Source organism: Leopardus geoffroyi, chromosome E1 (genome assembly GCF_018350155.1).
Source record: "Leopardus geoffroyi isolate Oge1 chromosome E1, O.geoffroyi_Oge1_pat1.0, whole genome shotgun sequence".
Classification (NCBI taxonomy): Eukaryota; Metazoa; Chordata; class Mammalia; order Carnivora; family Felidae; genus Leopardus; species Leopardus geoffroyi.
The window spans coordinates 18,663,696-18,682,300 of NC_059330.1; the positions used below are offsets into that span (position 1 = coordinate 18,663,696).

General features: G+C 51.3%; 1 protein-coding gene across 2 annotated transcripts in view; it reads left to right on the top strand.

Moving 5' to 3' along the window:
* Window positions 1-18,605, top strand: part of NOS2 (nitric oxide synthase 2) — a 37,970-nt gene that overhangs the window by 2,900 nt on the left and 16,465 nt on the right. The window contains exons 1-10 of one of the 2 annotated variants that reach the window (XM_045487978.1): window positions 1,933-2,055; window positions 5,161-5,245; window positions 6,026-6,148; window positions 7,949-8,097; window positions 11,474-11,636; window positions 12,587-12,678; window positions 13,628-13,769; window positions 13,862-14,001; window positions 15,371-15,545; window positions 15,640-15,741. In XM_045487978.1, the coding sequence (XP_045343934.1) occupies window positions 1,949-2,055; window positions 5,161-5,245; window positions 6,026-6,148; window positions 7,949-8,097; window positions 11,474-11,636; window positions 12,587-12,678; window positions 13,628-13,769; window positions 13,862-14,001; window positions 15,371-15,545; window positions 15,640-15,741 (1,278 nt within the window). In that variant the 5' untranslated portion in view covers window positions 1,933-1,948. Of the gene's footprint in view, window positions 1-1,932; window positions 2,056-5,160; window positions 5,246-6,025; window positions 6,149-7,948; window positions 8,098-11,473; window positions 11,637-12,586; window positions 12,679-13,627; window positions 13,770-13,861; window positions 14,002-15,370; window positions 15,546-15,639; window positions 15,742-18,605 lie in introns of those variants that run through there. The other variant, XM_045487977.1, reaches the window with a different exon arrangement.

Consider the following 18,605-nt stretch of genomic DNA (forward strand, 5'->3'; position numbering starts at 1 on the left):
CTACCTGGCTCTGTGCTGGGGCGTTTTGGAGATGTCAGTGAAGCCCTTCTATTTATCAATTAAATAAGCAACAAATTGAGCCATTTAGTAACCGCATGCACAGCATCTAAAAATAGCAATGTTTATAAAGTCCTAATTATGGTGTCAGTGTTGAGGCAGGAACTATTATTACCCTTATTTTACAAGGTTGGGTGACTTACTCAAGGTCAGCATCTGGGAAGTCATAGAGCTGAGGTTTGAACCAAGCCCAAAATCATAACCTCTACACTCTATGGACTCTCCCTACGGGCCTACTATGGGCCAAGAAAGGGACCAAGAGAAGAGTTCCTGCTGTCAAGGAAGGAATGGGGAAATGATGTCTTACTAGTTCTGGGAGGAAGGAATGGGGAAATGGTGTCTTACTAGTTCTGGGAGGGGTACATGCAGAATGGGATGTTAAAGCGCTTTATATATTAGGGCAGAGGTGGGGCAGGCAGAGAGGTAGACAGCAGGTTATAGGACAATGTAGGTGCAGTAGGATCTCTTCTGGGGAGACTGGAGGGGGCCTGGCCTGGCTGTCGTGTGGGCAGGAGTGGGGTGGGAGAAGGCTTTGGGGAGGAGGTAGGCCCAGCTGGACAGCTAGCCTACACTGAGGGGGGATGGGGAGGATGTTCCTGTAAGAGGAAGCGGCTGTACAAAGGGGATTTTATCCTGAAGGCAACGGGAGCCAATTAATGTATTTTGATTTTAAAAAGCAATTTTCAAATCCATTCAGATGTAATGAGACCAAGAACCCATTATAGGTGACTAATGATTCTATATTTCATGTAAACAAACGATTAGGAAGTGAGCACGGTGCCTGCACGTGTGCATGTGTGCCTGTGTGGTGTGTGTGTGTGTGTGTGTGTGTGTGTGTGTGTGTGTGTGTGAGAGAGAGAGAGAGAGAGAGAGAGAGAGAGAGAGAGAGAAAGGCAACTGTGGGAACACCTAGGTGAAGATACATGGAATTTGGAACAAAGTTGAGCTCAGTGTTGCTAGCTGGGCTGCGATTGGCTCAGAAAAAATAGGTACCCTCTTTCATTCCACTTTAATTCGGCTTTGGGATTAAATACACTGTCCTACATGCAGGAGGGCCCCCTGTTCCCTGAGGTTGAGGGCTACTGTCCTGTCCCTGTCTGGACCCTAGAAGTTACCCTGCTTCCAATGTAGGGAGCCAGTCACAGATGGAGGAAAGTCAGGAGGCACTGTGACTTTCAGGTAGCAAGGACCAGGCCCCTGGAGGGGACCTGAGGGGGCTTCTCCACCACCCGCCGCCCACCCTGTCTCCCACGGTGTCACCCCCAGCCCTGCGCTTCCTTTGGCTTCCCTTCCTGGAATCACACAGAACTCGCCAAAGAGAAATAGCGCTTCTTTGCGACAGCCTTGTGAGTTAAGGGAGCTTGGGCCGTGGCCTGAGGCTGCTGTGTGCTCTTGGGCAAGATCCTCAACCTCTCTGAGCCCCCAGCTTCCTTCTCAATAAAGAGGAAACCATATAGAACTGTCTTCTCGACTGGATTAAGTAAGGGATAGATGAAATAACAGACAGGAAAGTTTGCTTTCTAAACCATAAAGCGCCAGATGGTGGGAATCGTTACGATAACATACACTGTTTCATGAGGAATAAACCAACCCGAGGCCGGCCGTGCATGTCCAGGCTCCTGGCCCGAAGAAAGTCCAGTGGCGTCCAGCAGAAGGCCGACTTCCCTGCGGACGCCGGGTGGGTGTAGGGAGCCCGGGGCCACGGCCGGCCGCAGAACCAAGAACGGAGGCGCCGGACACCCCCGCCCGGGCCCCGGGCCCGGCGCGGGGCGAAACTCAGGCTGGGCCGGCCTCCGGCTCGCTCCGCCCCGGGGCGGGGGCTGCGGGGTCGCGGCCATAAAGGGGCCGGGGCGGAGCGGGGCGCCCTCCGAGCTGCGCCCGCGCTGGGGCCATGCGCGAGGGGCTGGGCGCCGCGTGCGAGGCCGCCCGGCCCCGGCTCTGCCGGCTCCTCCGCAGGATCCTGCGGCCGCAGCCCGCCTTCGGTCCCCGCCGAGCCAGGTACCCCCCGCCGGGCCGGGTCCGCCCTGGGAGGGTGGCGGGCGGCTCCGCGCGAGGACCCGGCTCGAGCCGGGGCGCGCGCGGCCCCGGCCCGCTCACAGCCTCGGTTTTCCGTGAGAGTTTGAGGGTTGGGACGTTGGCTCCGTAGGATGCCGACGAGGATGTAAAGTGGTTTTCTCGTTGAGAACACAAAGAGGTTGCGGTTTAGTAGCCGCAGACGACCCACAGAAGCCCCGCGTGCACCCACGAGAGGCGTCTATGCGGGCTGGAGTCGGAATTGTGGATGTTTCCGCGCTTGGGACCTTTGTAGACGTTTCAGCGCTGGGGCTGCTGCACACTAGGACGGATATGATTAAGAGAGCAAAGAGGTTCTTGTTTTACAAATCAGACCCGTTTCCCAGAGCGTCCCTCCGCCGCCGCCCACCCCCACCCCCACCCCCGTGCGTGCAGCGGTGGGCGGTGGGCAGGAGTGGTAACTGCAAGGGAAATCATGACCCCCGTTACCCCAAACAAGCCGCAAACTGCTGCTCTGACCTCAGCCATCCGCAGTCACCCCGGCACTTGTGGATAGGTCCAGGTCTAAGCACCACGCTCCAGCACTCCTTCTGACGGCAGGCTCTTCAAGGGTCCGCTGCTCCCATGAAGGACCAGACGGTACTGAGCATAGCTGTGGGTTTAGCCAAATTGCAGGAGTGTCTGGATGGACTGTGTAGTAATTTGGCAATAAGTGTCCAGATCCTTAGTATGCTCACCTGACTTATGGCCACCCTGGCTCCCAGCAGCTAGCCCAAAGAAATTAGCTAGCTACCTGGGGCAGAAGGTAGCTAGGTACCTGTGCCTAGCTTTGCTTATTCGTCTTTCAAATTAAAATAAAAAGATTCCTAATTTATGAAGGAATTGATGGTCACACAGTAAAAGTTGGAAAATGCAGAAGCCTATAAAGGAAAATTGAGAGTGTCATCATCTCAGTGAGACTGTCATCACTGTTATTACTGGCATTTCCCCCAGGTGTTTTTTTTTTTTTTGTGCTTATACACACACACACACACACATCATCATCATCATCATCATCATCATCATCATCATCATCACCATCAGACCATGTATACAGTAGTGTGAGGCATTATTTATAATAGTGCAGAAACTGGACACAACCCAATTATCCAACCATAGGCAATGAGGTCATCTGGACCATCTGTATAGTAGATTTTCAGGTGGTTTTTCATATTTGGTGGCAGTAGTTATGTGCAGTGTACAAAGACATTGTTTTTCCATCTAAACATTACTTCTCAAATCCTCCAGTCCTATGGCCACAAGTAAGGGACAGGAAGCAAGAACAAGCAGGGTGGAGGTTGGAGTCAGAGGTGACCGCGAAAGATTAAGAGCAGTAAGTCATTGCCTCACTGAGAACCCCAGCCTAAAAACTCTTCCGATTTAAGGAGCCCTCTGAAGATTGTTCAGCCATGGCTCACCTGTTCCGAATGCACAGATTACCCTATTCTGGCTTTTTTTCTGGTGGGGCCCGCCAGTCCACATCAGAGGAATGATGATAGCAGGTCGCACGGAAAGCCTGTTGGGTCGCTTGATTTAGGTAGAAGTTGCTTCCTGATACGTATTTATGTTCTCGTAAAAGGATACCGTCTCTTTATAGTTATAAATCAGGTAACTACTATATAATGTATGTAGTTGATCATATAATGTTAGTTTAAATATATAGTCATTACTTTTCGCAATAACTAAAGTAATACATGCTCATTCTTCACATGCCAACGTTACAAATACGTATAAAGTGGAAAATGAGAGACCTTTGTAATACTTTCTAACTTCCTTTCCCCTTGGATGTGTGTGCACACGCATGCCCGCCCCAGAAAATACCCAGAAGAACATGGAACACAGCTTTCATACTGAAACCCCCCTATAGTGTGATTCGTCCCAGGAGGAGGCACGTGTGGGGTATGACTGTTGGGGGGTGCTCACCTGTAAGCGGCCTGGGGAGGTCACAGGCTTTCTTTCCTCTGTAGCATTCGCCAGAAAAGCGAACCTGAAATCCCAAACCAGAGGCAGTGGTTTCTTTGCCTTTTTTTTCCCCTTAAGTTTATTTATTTATTTTGAAAGAGAGCGCGCAAGCGGGGGAGGGGCAGAGAGAGAGAATCCGAGGCAGGCCCCATGCTGTCAGTGCAGAACCGGACTCGGGGCTCGATCTCACAAACCATGAGATCATGACCTGAGCCGAAATCAAGAGTCAGGCATTTAACCGACTGAGCCACCCAGGTGCCCCGGGGCAGTGGTTTCTGAGTGATTTCAGACTGTTAGGGCTTTTTCCTCTTCAAAGGACAGGCAAAGTTCTTTACATCTCCTGTTTTAAAATAAATATAAGCAATATATTTTTTAAGAGTCCTTGACTTCCAGATACACTAACTGAGATATTTATGAATGATGTGAAGCTCCATATTGGCTTTGAAATGATAGCAGAGGCTGGGAGAATAGAGTTCAAACAAGATTGGCCGTGGGGTGATACTTGTTGAAGTGGGGCTGAATCTGGGCGAAGGGCCCATGGGGATTTATTATACCATCCCTCCTAGTTGCATATGCTTAACATTTCCCCTAATACAAATTTAGGATAAATAACGAAACCAAGATACATCAAGGGCTTGAAATAAAAAGGCTTAAACAAGTGGGTAGTGGGCAGTGCTGCTGGCCTGGGAGGGCGGGCCTGAAGGAGCCATTCTCTGTGCACTCATAGGATGACTATATTTGTACCTGGCTTTGGGAGGGGCATCTTCCCAGAGCTTCTGTGGGTCATTTGGGCGGCTAGCTTTGACTCGGCTCCTCTCTTGTCTTTTTGGCTTTGCGGGTGGGTGGGTGGGGGGATGCAAGAAAAGAAGAGGAGGAGGGAGGGTGGTGTTGGTGGGGAGACTGGGTCTGTCTGGCTGGCTGCCTTCCCCACCGCATACACACATCCTTCTCGACCGGCAGCTGTGACATTCACTCCTACCGTCTGGGCCTCGGTTCCCCCTCCATCAAATGAGGGGTTGGCAGAGGGGACTCCAAGATCCCTCTTTGTCCTGAAATGCTCTACCTCATGATGACTATTTTCTTTTGCAGTCTAGTGACACAGGATGACCCCAAGTGTCACAGCCTCAGCAAACACCGGAATGAGCCCCCCCAGTCCCTCACGGGGACAGTAAAGGTCAGTGAGTCATACGGGTGTGGGAAGCCCCCTTCCTCCCTCGTGTAGGCAGATGCAGGAGGAGCAGCCTGGTGGAGGCTAGGGCCTGGGCAGTGCGTGGGGACCCCCAGGGGCACGGGTGAGGGTGAGGAAGGGCCTTGGGAGAGCGGGAGTAGTGGCCCCTGTGATGCTATGGCCCCCAGATGATTTGCCTGTGCGGGCTGACAGGCACGGATGAGAGGAGGCCGTTCATGGAGCCAAGGGTAGGACACCCCAACATAAAGCAAGCTCAGCAGCTGAGCCTCAGTCCCAGCCCCCAGCCTCTAGCCCACAGATTCCATCTTTCTTAAGAGCTTTGGACCTCAGCGTTCCAGAGAGGTGGGCAGAGAAATGGGCGAGAGGTAGGAGAGAAGATGGTTTCCATAGTCTTAAATGCCTGCATGGGAGGCAGTGGTCCATTCTTCCTTGTGCTGAGATTTCTGTTCTCTGCAGTATTGGCTGCGACCGTAGTCTCCCTTACAGCTAACCTTAATCCCTCCTGTTGCAGTTCCTCTGAGGGAGTGTTTGGCAGGGTCCTGGGTGAGGAGAGAAGCCTGGCCAGTGGCCCAGGCACCTGGAGCTCTTAGCAGGCACTGGCCCAGGTGGCCAAGCTGCTGGGAAAGGAGGAGGGACACAGACCGACATCCTGACCTGTGTCCCCAATCATGGTTCCCCGCTCCAAGCCAGAGTAGGGCTCAGGGGAGACCTGTGGGGTCCTGGAGTGAAGGCGTTTGTAAATCCTTGGTGTTTTCCCCCCCTTAGACAGTTCCAGAATCCCTGGGGAAGCTGGATATGCCCCCGTCGGCCTGCCCACGGCACGTGAGGATCAAAAACTGGGGCAGTGGGATGACTTTCCAAGACACACTTCACCACAAGGCCAAAGGGGTGAGAGGTCTGGGGCTCAGGGAGAACGACCCTTGTCCCAAGCTTGTGAAGCCGTTAGGGCCCTTATTAGCTCAAATGGACATCCTCCCGGGCAAACCAGACAGTCATCTGCTTGGGCACAGGGTGCTGGGAACAGAAACCAGTGTTCTTCACAAATAACAGAAGAAGTATGGGGCGCCTGGGTGGCGCAGTCGGTTAAGCGCCCAACTTCAGCCAGGTCACGATCTCGCGGTCCGTGAGTTCGAGCCCCGCGTCGGGCTCTGGGCTGATGGCTCCGAGCCTGGAGCCTGTTTCCGATTCTGTGTCTCCCTCTCTCTCTGCCCCTCCCCTGTTCATGCTCTGTCTCTCTCTCTGTCCCAAAAATAAATAAACGTTGAAAAAAAAAATTAAAAAAAAAAAATAACAGAAGAAGTAAATGATGCCCACTCCCTATTAATCCCCCTAATGGGTAATGGGTAATCTGAAGGTGAGATCAATGATTACAGAAAGAAACTCAATCTTTCTTAGAAACACAATGCAGTATTGGGGACCTTTCTTTCTTTTTTCTTTCTCTCTCTCTCTTTTTTTTTAATCAGGGAGAATTTTCTAATAGAACTGTCCAAAACTGAACTGAACTACATCAGGAGATAGTGAGATCCCTGTCACTGGAAGGATTCAAGTGCTATTTGATAGGGAGATTGGAGAGGGGTTCAAGCATCTAGTGAGTAGTTGGGAGTAAGTGCCTTTAAGGCTTCTTCTGCTAAGTGTCTTATTCTAACTATAGAATGCATTCTGGGAGTGCCTGGGTGGCTCAGTTGGTTAAGCGTCGGACTTTGGCTCAGGTCATGATCTCATGGTTCGTGAGTTTGAGCCCCGCATCGGGCTCTTCTGACATCACAGAGCCTGCTTCTGATCCTCTGTCCCTTTCTCTCTCTGCCCCTCCCCAGATCACATGCTCGCTCTCTCTCAAAAATAAGCATTATTTTTTTAATTTAAAAACCATTTTTTTAATCTTTATTTATTTTTGAGAGAGAGAGAGAGAGTGCGAGAAGAGTGCAAGCGGGAGAGGAACAGATAGAGAGGGAGACACAAAATCCGAAGCAGGCTCCAGGCACTGAGCCATCAGCACAGAGTCCGATGCAGGGCTTGAACTCATGAACCGTAAGATCATGACTTGAGCCAAAGCCGGACGCTTAACTGACTGAGCCACCAGGCGCCCCCAAAATAAACATTATTAAAAAAAAAAAAAAAAAAAAGAACGCACTCTGATTGTAAAGTGGAAAAGAATTGAAAATTCCAAGACCATGAAAACAGAATGATTTTCCATACCTTCCAGAAACTACCACAGTTAACATTTAGGTGTACTTCTTTCCAGTATTTTTTCTGTGCCATCCTCTGACTTTAGGATTTATATCCTCTCCTTGCAATTCATTTTGGCTGAATACTAATAGTGTGTACCCAGGAACCATATCAGCCTCTTTAAATGAGAAGGTAGTTGACATGTCCCAGGGATCGAGCTGTTGACTTTGCCAAGTCTGAGTCTGGCTGGGGAGCAGAGCCAGAGACTGAGCCCAAGGTGGTGGGAATAACCCCAGCTCACACCCACTTGGGTGAGCCAGTAGAGGAAAGGAGATGTGAGTGGGGAGAAAGCTTGGTGGACCCCAAGGAGGAGGTGCCACAGGGGTGGAGAGGGGCAGCAAGGAGCTGGAGCAGCTGGAGTGGAAGGAAATGGCCAGGAGAGATGGCCCTGAAGGAGGACTTGTGTCAACACCTTCCCAAGGGGCCAAGCAGCCCCCTTACCACCTGCTTCTCTCTTTCCAGGATCTTGCTTGCAGGTCTAAGTCTTGTCTGGGAGCCATCATGAACCCCAAAAGTTTGACCAGAGGACCCAGGGACAAGCCTACCCCCCCAGACGAGCTTCTACCTCAAGCTATCGAATTTGTTAACCAGTATTACAGCTCCTTCAAAGAGTAAGTCTCACTTGGGCAGGGTTGCTGCCTCCCCCTTCCCCTGAGCTCCTCCGTCTCTAATCATTTCCCTCTGACCCCAGGCCCTTTTCCTTCCCAGATTCACAGTGAGCCCGGGGCTAAAGGATAGTTCTCCCAAGGGGAAAGACCCCAGAGTAGGTTCTCATAATCATAAGAAAAAGACACATAGTTGGGGTGTCTGCGTGGCTCAGTCGGTTAAGCGTCCGACTTCGTCTCAGGTCATGATCTTGCGGTTCATGGGTTTGAGCCCCACATTGGGCTCTGTGCTGACAGCTCAGAACCTGGAGCCTGCTTCGGATTCTGTGTTTCCCTCCCTCTTTGCCCCTCCCCTGCTGGCACTCTGTCTCTCTGTCTCTCAAAAATAAATAAACGTAAAAAAAAAGAAAGAAAGAAAAAGACACATAGCAGTAGTGGTTGAAAGCATAGGTGTAGGAAAGTGACGGAGTGTACCCATTTGGATTTGAATCCTGGCTGCACCAGTAGCCAACCAGTCCTGTACCCTTGGGAAATCTGTTTACCCTCTCTGTGAGTCAACTTCCTCATCGGTAAAAGTGGGGTGAGATTAGAACCTGGCTCAGAAGATTGTTGTGAGCCTTTAAGTTTGTGCCAAGTTCCCTTTCATTATGAAGTGTCTGGGATAGAAAGGACTTTCGAGACCACCTGGTCCAGCCTACCTCCAGCGGGTGTGAACAGGGAAGCCCAGTCCCAGCTGGAGTCCATGCCATTTGACCTGGAGAGAGCTAGTCATGCTCTTTGCACTGAACTCTGTATTCCTGGGTCTCATGAAATATACGATTATCAACTTAGGCTCACTTACAACTTTAAAATGAAATACACAAAGGGGTCGTAAGACAAGAATGACTGAGGGAAGGCACTTGCTGTTTTATGGGCTGGGAGGGGAGTGTGGCTTTTATGGTATACGTCACGCGGCACTTTGCTGCATGAAGTGAGTCCTAGAAGTGCGCCTGGGACCCCCATGGTGGAAAGAGTGGTTCCTGGTGATGCCGTGTCCCCTCTACTATGACCCTACAATGTCTGAGCTGGAGGGGGCCTTGAGTTTATGCAAAGGGCCCTTACTTTCCGGGGTCTCTGATCCTCAACCCTGGCTGTGCATCGAGTCACCTGAGGACTTTGCAAAGTACTGACGCCAGGGTACGCTGGGCCAAGGGCATCGGGATCTCAGGAAGTGCAGAGGAGGAAGACGTCTGTGTTCTTTAGAAGCTCCTCCGGCTATTCTAATAACTGGATTGAGAAATCTGTTGGGGGTTGCCTGCTGTGTGTGCCGTGCAACCACACCTCTGTAGAAGTGCTTTGTGACCAGGAGGCCCAAGATCCTTGGGCTGTCAGCTCTGTCAATGAGTAATGAGCCTTTCAGAGTCTGGGAATTCTCCTGATGGGCCTCATCGGGCCACGGTCTCAACACTAACATTTACTGAGCACTAAGTATGTTCTGGGCCTTGCATAAGTGCCTTGTAAGTAATGCTCACCACAACTCTATGAAATAAGTATCATTATTACCCTCCCCATTCTACAGACAAGGAAACTGAAGCCCCTGGGTGAAATAATCTGCTTGAAGTCAGATGTTCGGGGGTCCCGCAGCTGGGGTTTGAACCCAGGCAGCTTGGCATCAGAGCCTCTGCTTTTAACCTATGTTGTAGCCTCCAGCTCTTTGACCTTGAAGGTCCCAACTTCTGTGCAGCCAGAGGCACAGACAGCTGGCGAGTTAGGTCTTGCTTATGAATGAAGGAGTATAGTTAGAAATGGTAACTTGCTGAATGTTCTGTTCAAATCCGTTGGCTTATGCCAAAAGCTAGACTCTTTTTTTCAGGACGAATAGGCATCGTAGCATCTGGAGTGCCTCAGAAATGGGACTGTATGAAAACGGTGATAGAATATGAAATTTGAAGGGGATCAGACAAAAATGTGAAAAAAATCATCCTTTCTTACATCGTCCCATAGTAACACCACGCAGGGTGCTCCAGGCATGGGTGTCCTGGAGATTGCTACTGTTTCCGTGCTTGGATGTATCTACGAGTCTCGCTAGATGCTTTGCTGGGGAGGGAGGGCTTCCAGTGTGGCGGCCTTAACCTCACCCAGCAGGTCCTTAATGCCAGGAGTATCCTTGAAGATAAAGAGCCCCAAATGTTTTGCCTTTGAGCTTTTTTTCTTTAATCAAGCAAGAGTTGTCAAGACACTCTTCATCCACAGAAAGGCCATTTTGTTCTGAGTTGTCCACTGTCCTTAATCAGCAGTTCATTCCTTAAATAGCTTTGTTTGGTGCCATTTCAAATAGTCTTTGGTGTTGATTGGAAATCTCAAGGTTGCTGTGTGTATGTGTGTGTGTATGTGTTTCAAAGCCTTTCTGACTGAATCCCTCCCTGGGGGATATTTTTGAAGCCTGGGAGGGGAGGGAAGGAACAGTTTGGAAATCTCTCCTGGAATTGCTGGCTGAACAGTGCGGGGGTTGAGAAGCGACACACTGTAAGGAGCCTGTGCTGTTGGACTGGGCTGTGGAGGGCTCCTCCCTGAGTAGGCCCTGGGGCCCTGCAGGCTGAGTCCTGAGAGCCCAGCGCAGTCCAGGGAAGCGTGGGCAGGCCCTCAGCGCTTTGCACTTGCAATTCCCCCCTAGGGTGGAGGGTGGAAGGTTAAGGGCCTGGGCTTGGCATCAGGGCAACCTGCTTCTGAGTCCTGACTTTGCTGTTTATCACACTTGCGTTTCTGGGCTGCTACTTAACCCACTAGAGCCTTCCTACCCCACGCTACAAAATGGACACAAAAATGCCTCCCCCAGAGACTCAGTGAGACCCCAGCTGTGAGTGGCTTCGCCCAGTGCCCTGCTCATAATGAGTACTCGGCACACGGGAGCTGCCGTCGCAGGGGCTGCTCCTCTCCTGGTCACAGGATGGTGGCCAAGAGGCAGGGTGTGGCTGTGGCTTGGTGAGTACTTCCCCGGGTGTTGCAGGCATCTGAGAAGGATTTTGCACTCCTGGCTGATGCTTGCCAAGTTGAGGTAAATGTAATTGGAGAAAAAGCGCCTGGAAACAACTAGGGTGCCCACAGAATCAGGACCAGCCACGTAACTGGCAGGACCCAGGGGAGAAATGAAAACGTGGGCTCCCTGTTCAAGCTGACTGAGAATTTCAAGACCGTGACAGCAGAGCATTAAGCCAAGCAGGGGGCCCTTCCAAGCTGGGGGCCGGTGTCACACACTTGTGAAACTGGCCCTGAGGGGACAGCCTCTGTGAGGGCCATCTTGCCCTCCTGGTGTCCTAGTTCAGTTCCTGCTTCTGTGGCTGGAATTAGTCTCCATCTAAGGCCATCTCATTGTTGATCTTCCTGATGTCTTCCTGTCCCCCAGGGCAAAAATAGAGGAACATCTGGCCAGGGTGGAAGCAGTAACAAAGGAGATAGAAACAACAGGAACCTATCAGCTGACGGGAGATGAGCTCATCTTCGCCACCAAGCAGGCTTGGCGCAATGCCCCCCGCTGCATCGGGAGGATCCAGTGGTCCAACCTACAGGTGGGCGTCCTTAGACCTGAGCGGGAGAGGACCTGGGTGGCGGGCAGGCCCCCAGCAGGTGGCTCTGAACAGCCGGGTGGAGCTGTGCCCGAGACTCCCCACTCTGGTTTTCTCTTCACGTTTGTGACCGTGAGATGGGGACTCGTAGGGCTTCCCCCTCGAAGTCTAGAATGTGGTTTCAGCACGGGATTTCTAGCTGGCCTTTTCTCACACAGACATAAAACCAATGACCTCGTTCTTATTACTGTTGAGGCCCTGGTGCCACAACAGAGGTTGTCAACCTCCACTGTTTGAATCCTTGGCTCCTAGAAAACATTTTCTTTATCCTAGCCTCATAGGCATGTTTACGTGGGGGGATCATTTATTGCTGGATAATATAGGAAGTGCTTGGACAGAGAAATTGATGAGAAATACTGGTGAAACCAACGCTGGCTGAAATAAAATGTGCTGAGAGCCCTGTGAAAAATGGGCTGATGTTGGGGCACCTGGTGGGTCCGTTGGTTAAGCGTCCGACTCTTGATTTCAGCTCAGGATCTCAGGGTTCATGGGATCGAGCCCCATGTCGGGCTCTGTGCTGACAATGCAGAACCTGCTTGGGATTCTCTCTTTCTCCCTTTCTCTCTGGCCCTCCCCCACTCATTGCTCTCTGTCTCTATCTCAAAATTAAATAAAACTTAATGCAATGTGCTGATGTTATCAAGGCACTAGGCTAGGGCTGTGATAGGGTTTTGATGGCGTCTTCCAAGAGGGGTTGCCTGGGCTCCTCAGGTTGGGGCAGCCCTGAGACGGGAGGTGTCAGTGCAGAGAGGAGAACGTTCTCCTCCGCTTGGGGTTTGGGTGGTGGGGGTTTTGGACCATTCCCCCTTCCCTCATTAACTTAGCTTCTGATCAACCCCGAGGCCTCTGTCCTCACAGTCTTTGATGGTGTGGGCTGGGTGGGCTGTGTGCAGGTCTTCGATGCCCGGAGCTGTTCCACTGCCCAGGAAATGTTCGAGCACATCTGCAGACACGTGCGTTATGCTACCAACAATGGCAACATCAGGTGGGTGCACCTTTCCCAGGGGTGTGGCTAGGGCCCACCCTACCCCCCCAACCCCGAGTCTGAGCCAAAGGACACAGATGGGTTTAGGGGAGGTATCTCTGGCTCCAGGAGAAACCAGGGAGATAGAGAAAGGAGAAAGACTCAGGCTTCTTTGTCGAGCCCCAGTAGTGAGAGTAGCCTCCATGAGCTTAGCTCCCCTCACCAGCCCATGACCTTGGTTTCCTTCCAACTTGAAACCATTTGGAAAGATGCTTAAAGGCATCTTTAAGCAGCCACTTCTTCACTGCTTGGTCAGGCTTTCCACTTTTTAGAAGGGCTGAGAGGTTGGCTTTGCAGCTCAAGGCTCTAGTGTGTCGTTTTTCTTAGAGCCAGGAGAATCACTCTTCATCAGTAGCCCCTCCTGCCCTTACCTTTTCCTGTTCCCAACCAAAGAGGTCAAGGCCACTAGGACTGGATGGCTCATTCGGCCATTCATTCATTTTTCTGTTCAGCAAACACTCAGCGCCCACATAATGGGGACCCAACCCACGACTAGACATGGCAGTGGGGTGGGGGCAATGCAGAGGTGACTAAGACCTAGGACACTGCTCCAGCCCACTGTCCCTGGTACTAGACAAACATCCAACTAACTAGACTGCAAGAGAAATGTGGTGCAGCCAGGGAGGAGGCTGGGAGAGCTAACCCTGCCTGAGGGATGGGGAATGCTCCCCAGAGGCGTGGTCCCTGTATCGATCTTGAAGGAAGGGGCAGAGGTGGGAGGAGAACAAGGGAGAGGGTATGTCAGGAAGGGGGCAGGTTGCACAGAGGCAGGGAGAGGAGTTTGGTTCGACTAGGTCAGGTGCAGAGCCCTGGGGAGTGGGAAGACAGGAGGCGGGGGGGCACTGTGGAGGCTGGCTGGGAGCCCCTACCAAAGCCGAGGGGTAAATGGCGCTGTCTTTGTCTTGGGAAGGTCGGCCATCACCGTGTTCCCCCAGCGGAGTGATGGGAAGCATGACTTCCGGATCTGGAATGCTCAGCTCATCCGGTATGCTGGCTACCAGATGCCTGATGGCACCATCCTGGGGGACCCTGCCAGCGTGGAGTTCACCCAGGTACGGGATCCAGCCTTGGTGGCCGACAGAGTGGAGCCAGAGGGGCCGAGGGGTCTGGGTGTGTAGACTCACCGGGCCTGTCTTGCCCCCAGCTGTGCATCGACCTGGGCTGGAAGCCCAAGTACGGCCGCTTTGATGTGGTGCCTCTGGTCCTGCAGGCCGATGGCGGAGACCCTGAGCTCTTTGAAATCCCGCCTGACCTCGTGCTCGAGGTGCCCATGGAACATCCCAAGTAAGCAGGGTGTATGTTATGGGTGCTGAGGGTGTATGTTAACATGTATGCTCCATTCTTTTCCTTAGGGAGATCCCAATCCTCAGGCCCCCCTCCCGCTCCCCTAAAGCCCAGCCAGCAGCAGCTGGTGTCCAGAAGGGCTGGCTTTCAAGTCATGCCTCGTCAGCGCTTGTGAAGCAACCATGGACTTGGGTCTTGGGCTTCAGATTTATGAGGATATGTTGATAATGAGGGAGAAGCAGAGGCTTAGACGGATGGGGCCCTAAGAACTTGGGAAGCAGTGACCTTGGGAGAAGGACCCCAAAAGTCTCTAATATCCTCACACTGAGCAGCCCAGGCCTCTTGCTTCCTGCCAACTCTCTTAGCTGGCCCTCATCTAATGTGGCGAAAGTATAGGGCTATGGTGACTTCTGGAGCAGTCCCGGCTCTGGGCAGCTCTCATAATCACAAAAATACCTCCATATATTTGGGACTCACTATGTGGCAGGCATTGAGCTATCTACTCTTCTTTTTGTCTCTTGAATATACTGAAGTCAATCCCACCTCAGGGCCTTTGCATTTGCTGTTCCCTCTGCCTGACATGCCTTTTCCTCAGAAAGTTAAAGGATTCATTTCTTCTTGACAATGAGATATTTCCAGAATGTCACCCCCTCTGAGAAGCCTATCCTGAACACTCTATCAAGAGCAGATACCCTCACCCTCCATCTACCACATCACCTTCCTTTTGTTTTTCTGTTTATTTGTCTGTTTACTTGTGTATCATCTAGAGTCTAGACTGTAGTCTGTAAGCCCTTTGAGAATGGGGATCTTGCCTTTCTTGTTCAGCCGTAGATCCCTAACACCTGGAAGGGTGCCTGGTACATGGTAGGTGTTCAATTGTAAATATTTCTGAAATAAATGAATTTCCAAATGAGTGATAATGTTATCTTCACAGTAATCCCATGAATGGGATGCTGTTGTCTCTATTTTACTGGTGGGGTTACTGAGGCTCAGAGAGGCTAAATAACACCCCAAGGTCACACAGCTGGTAAGCAGTAAGGCAGAACCTGAACCTGGGCTTTCTGACACTAGAGTCCTTAACTGCTGTGTTATGTTGGGCTCTCAGTGTTTAGCACGGTGCCTGTCACACATGTGTTGCTTCGATATATGTTTGCATGAACGGATGAGTAAATGAATGCTTAATTAATGACTCATACCTACTGTGCCCAGTTCACCTCTCCAGGTTGCATAAACTCAGAGAACAACACTTGGAAAGGAGTTTTCTTAGTTGAGTCTTTCTCTGAAGGCTTTTTTGTGTGCTGGTGGGGGTGGTGGTGAGGATGGGCAGAAGCGCAGGCCTCAGTTCTCACTGGCTCTGCCTCCCTGCCAGGTATGAGTGGTTCCGTGAACTGGAGCTAAAGTGGTATGCCCTGCCTGCCGTGGCCAACATGCTGCTCGAGGTGGGTGGCCTGGAGTTCCCAGGGTGCCCCTTCAATGGCTGGTACATGGGCACGGAGATCGGGGTCCGGGACTTCTGTGACGTTCAGCGCTACAACATCCTGGAGGTAATGAGGCCCGTCCGGCGGGGCCAACCGTGGACGTGGGCTTGTGCAGGAGGAGTCCCGGGCACCAGCTCACCCTATCGCTCTGCCTCCGCAGGAAGTGGGCAGAAGGATGGGCCTGGAAACGCACAAGCTGGCCTCACTCTGGAAGGACCGGGCTGTCATTGAGATCAACGTCGCCGTGCTGCACAGTTTCCAGGTATGTCGTGTTTTGTGGGTCTGGAGACTTTCTGATTAGGTCGTCTCCGGTCATCTTATGCTTGGCTCTCCCCTTGACAGCATTGTCCATTTCCTCACGCCTCAAACAAGTAGCGAGCACCCGGTCTGTGCCAGGCGCTGTGGTAGGTGCTGGGGGTGCACAGACCTATAAGCCCTCCTACTCGCTCTCACGCTTCTCGTGTAAACTGAATGCTTCCAGCAACAGGCAGCTCCTTACCTTTCAAGACCTGTCGGTCCTTGTCAATTTCAGGGCTTGAGCACTGAATCCTGTTCCCTGTCAGTTGCTCAAGGACTTTGCTCCTGAAAACTGACCCCCTTCTTCTGTATCATTGGTGTCTTCCTGTCTGCTGGATCATTTTCAGCAATGACCAACAGGCTATAATGGTTCCCGTCTCAGAGAAATAACTGACCAGCTAGCCAAATAAGTCCCCCAGCTACCACCTTGTTTTCTTGCTTTCCTCTGTAGCCAAACCACTGTAAGGTCTCGCTATACCTCCTCATCCTCTAGCCACTCCAGTGAGGCTTGCATCCTCTGCTACTCTTCTGGTCCCTCTGGAATTCTTGCTGTTTTCCAAACTTCACCAAGACGGTTCCTATCTCAGGGCCTTTGCACTTGCTTTCCCCTCTGCTTAGAATACTCCTCCCACAAATCATCCCATGACTGGGTCCTTCCCTTCATCCACGTGTCTATTCACTTCCTTGGAGTAGCCCTTCCTGACCATGCCGTGTAGATGGCACCCTTCCCACACCTCCATCTTGTCCCTCTCTCTTCTTCCTTTACCTCTGTCTTTATTTTTCTTCAGAATTCTTATTAGCTCCTGACGTGACAGAGTACATCTACTTCTTGCCTTTCTGTTGGGGCTGGGCATTGCCTCTCTTGTTCATTGCTCTACCTGTAGAGTCTAGAAGAGTGGCCATGGTAGATACTGAAAAAACTATGAACTTGAGTGAGTAAACGAGAGCCCACGTCCGCATGGGCAGGCACTGCTCTTGCTTCCCTATACTGAGTGAATGTACCCACCCCTTGGGCCCATGCACAGGTCAGTTCTCACGTGGGACTGAGCCCTCTGGTCTGTCTGCTGCTCTTACTCCTATGATCGCTCTCCTTCCTTTTGGGAAGGAGGCAGGGGATGTGTGAATCTTTTACTTTAGAGGCTGAAACCATCTCCACAAAGCTGGCAGATACCCTGGGGCCAGATCGCTAGGAAGATGCTCATTCATTCATTCAGCCAAGTACTTTGAGCCTTTTGCATCAATCAGGCACTGGGCTTGGCCCAGGATGTGAGTGGTGAACAAAATAGACAAAAACCTTTTCCTGGTGGAGTGGGAAGGGGAGTTGACATTAAACAAACATCCAGTAAATATTTACAATCACACTGTTTCCCAGGGCTGGTCACCCCAAGAGCAGGTCAAGCTTGTGCTTGATTGTTCTGAGCGTTGTGGGTGGGCGGGGGTTCAGAGGCTGAACAGGAAGAGCACCACCCCCCCCAGGGCTGGCCCAGCTCAGAAGGACCCCGCTGGCCGCTGGCCGTGGACCACACATCCTGACTCCTGGGGGCTCTGCGCACCAGGCCTAGTACTGCAGGATGCAGATACGTCCCAGAGAATCTGCCGATCCTCAACTGTCTCCCGACCATTGCTGACCATGTCCCCCCCCACTGCTTGAGAGTCTCCAGGACTTCCTTGTCATCCTCCTTCAGGATAAACTTCCTCATCTGTACACCGGGGATAAATAATAGGTCCTCCCTCACTGGGTTATTGTGAGAATTAAATGAAAATGCATGCAAAACATTTAGCTGTGCTGCCTGGCCCATAGTGAACACTCAGTAAGTATTTGTTTTATTGTTGCTGTTATTTATTATTATCGTTGTCAGCTTCTCAGCTCAAAAGTGGCCTGGCACCCAGGAGCTGCTTGTACATGTGTAAGATTTTAGAAGGCCTGTTGCGTCCTCCATCAGGAGGCTCCTTCCTCTTGTGCTTCTGGCCTTGACTCAGGCAGTGTCCTCCTCCAGGAATGCCCATCCATCGCCTAACTTGTGCCTATCTCTCAAGACTTGCCTACTCTTAGATGCAGTCTCTGGAGTCCCCTATTTCTCCTCCAGGCCTCTGTCTGGGCTACCCCCCTCTGCCCTCCAGCAGCACCTGTCTTCACCTCCCTTGTACCTTGTATCAGACCACATGAAAATGGCCTCCCCTCCTTAGAGCATAATCTAATGCAGAAAAGGGGCCACGTTTTCACCTCTGTAATGCCAGTGCTTTATGCAGTGCCTGGCATTAATAGATAAAGATAGATAGAAATAATAATAGCAGCTAACATTTATTGCACACATTCTGTGCTTTACTTCTGTTAACTTTTTTTTAGAGTTTTTAAATTATTTATTTGTTTATTTATATTTATTTACTTAGAGTGTGAGCAGGGGAGAGGAGCAGAAGGGGAGAGAGAGAGAGGGAGGGAGGGAGAGAATCTTAAGCAGGCTCCACACTCAGCTTGCAGCCCAATGCAGGGCTCGATTGCACGACCCTGGGGTCATGACCTGAGCTGAAATCAAGAGTCAGGCTCAACCAACTGAGCCACCCAAGTGCCCCTACTTGTGTTAACTTATTGCCTCCTTTCAGCAACGTTACAATGTAGAAACTGTTATCAACCCCCTTTTACATTGGAGGAAACTGAGGCTTAGTGAGGTTCAGGAACTAATAGCTCAAGGTCACATGGCTAATAAGAGGCCAAAGTTTGAATCATGACATTAAACAAATGTCTCCTGACTGAGTTGCCCCAGACATTGAGGGGTGTGGCTGCCTTTGTTGGATCATTCCAGGAAGGCTCAGACCCCTTGGCTTCTAACT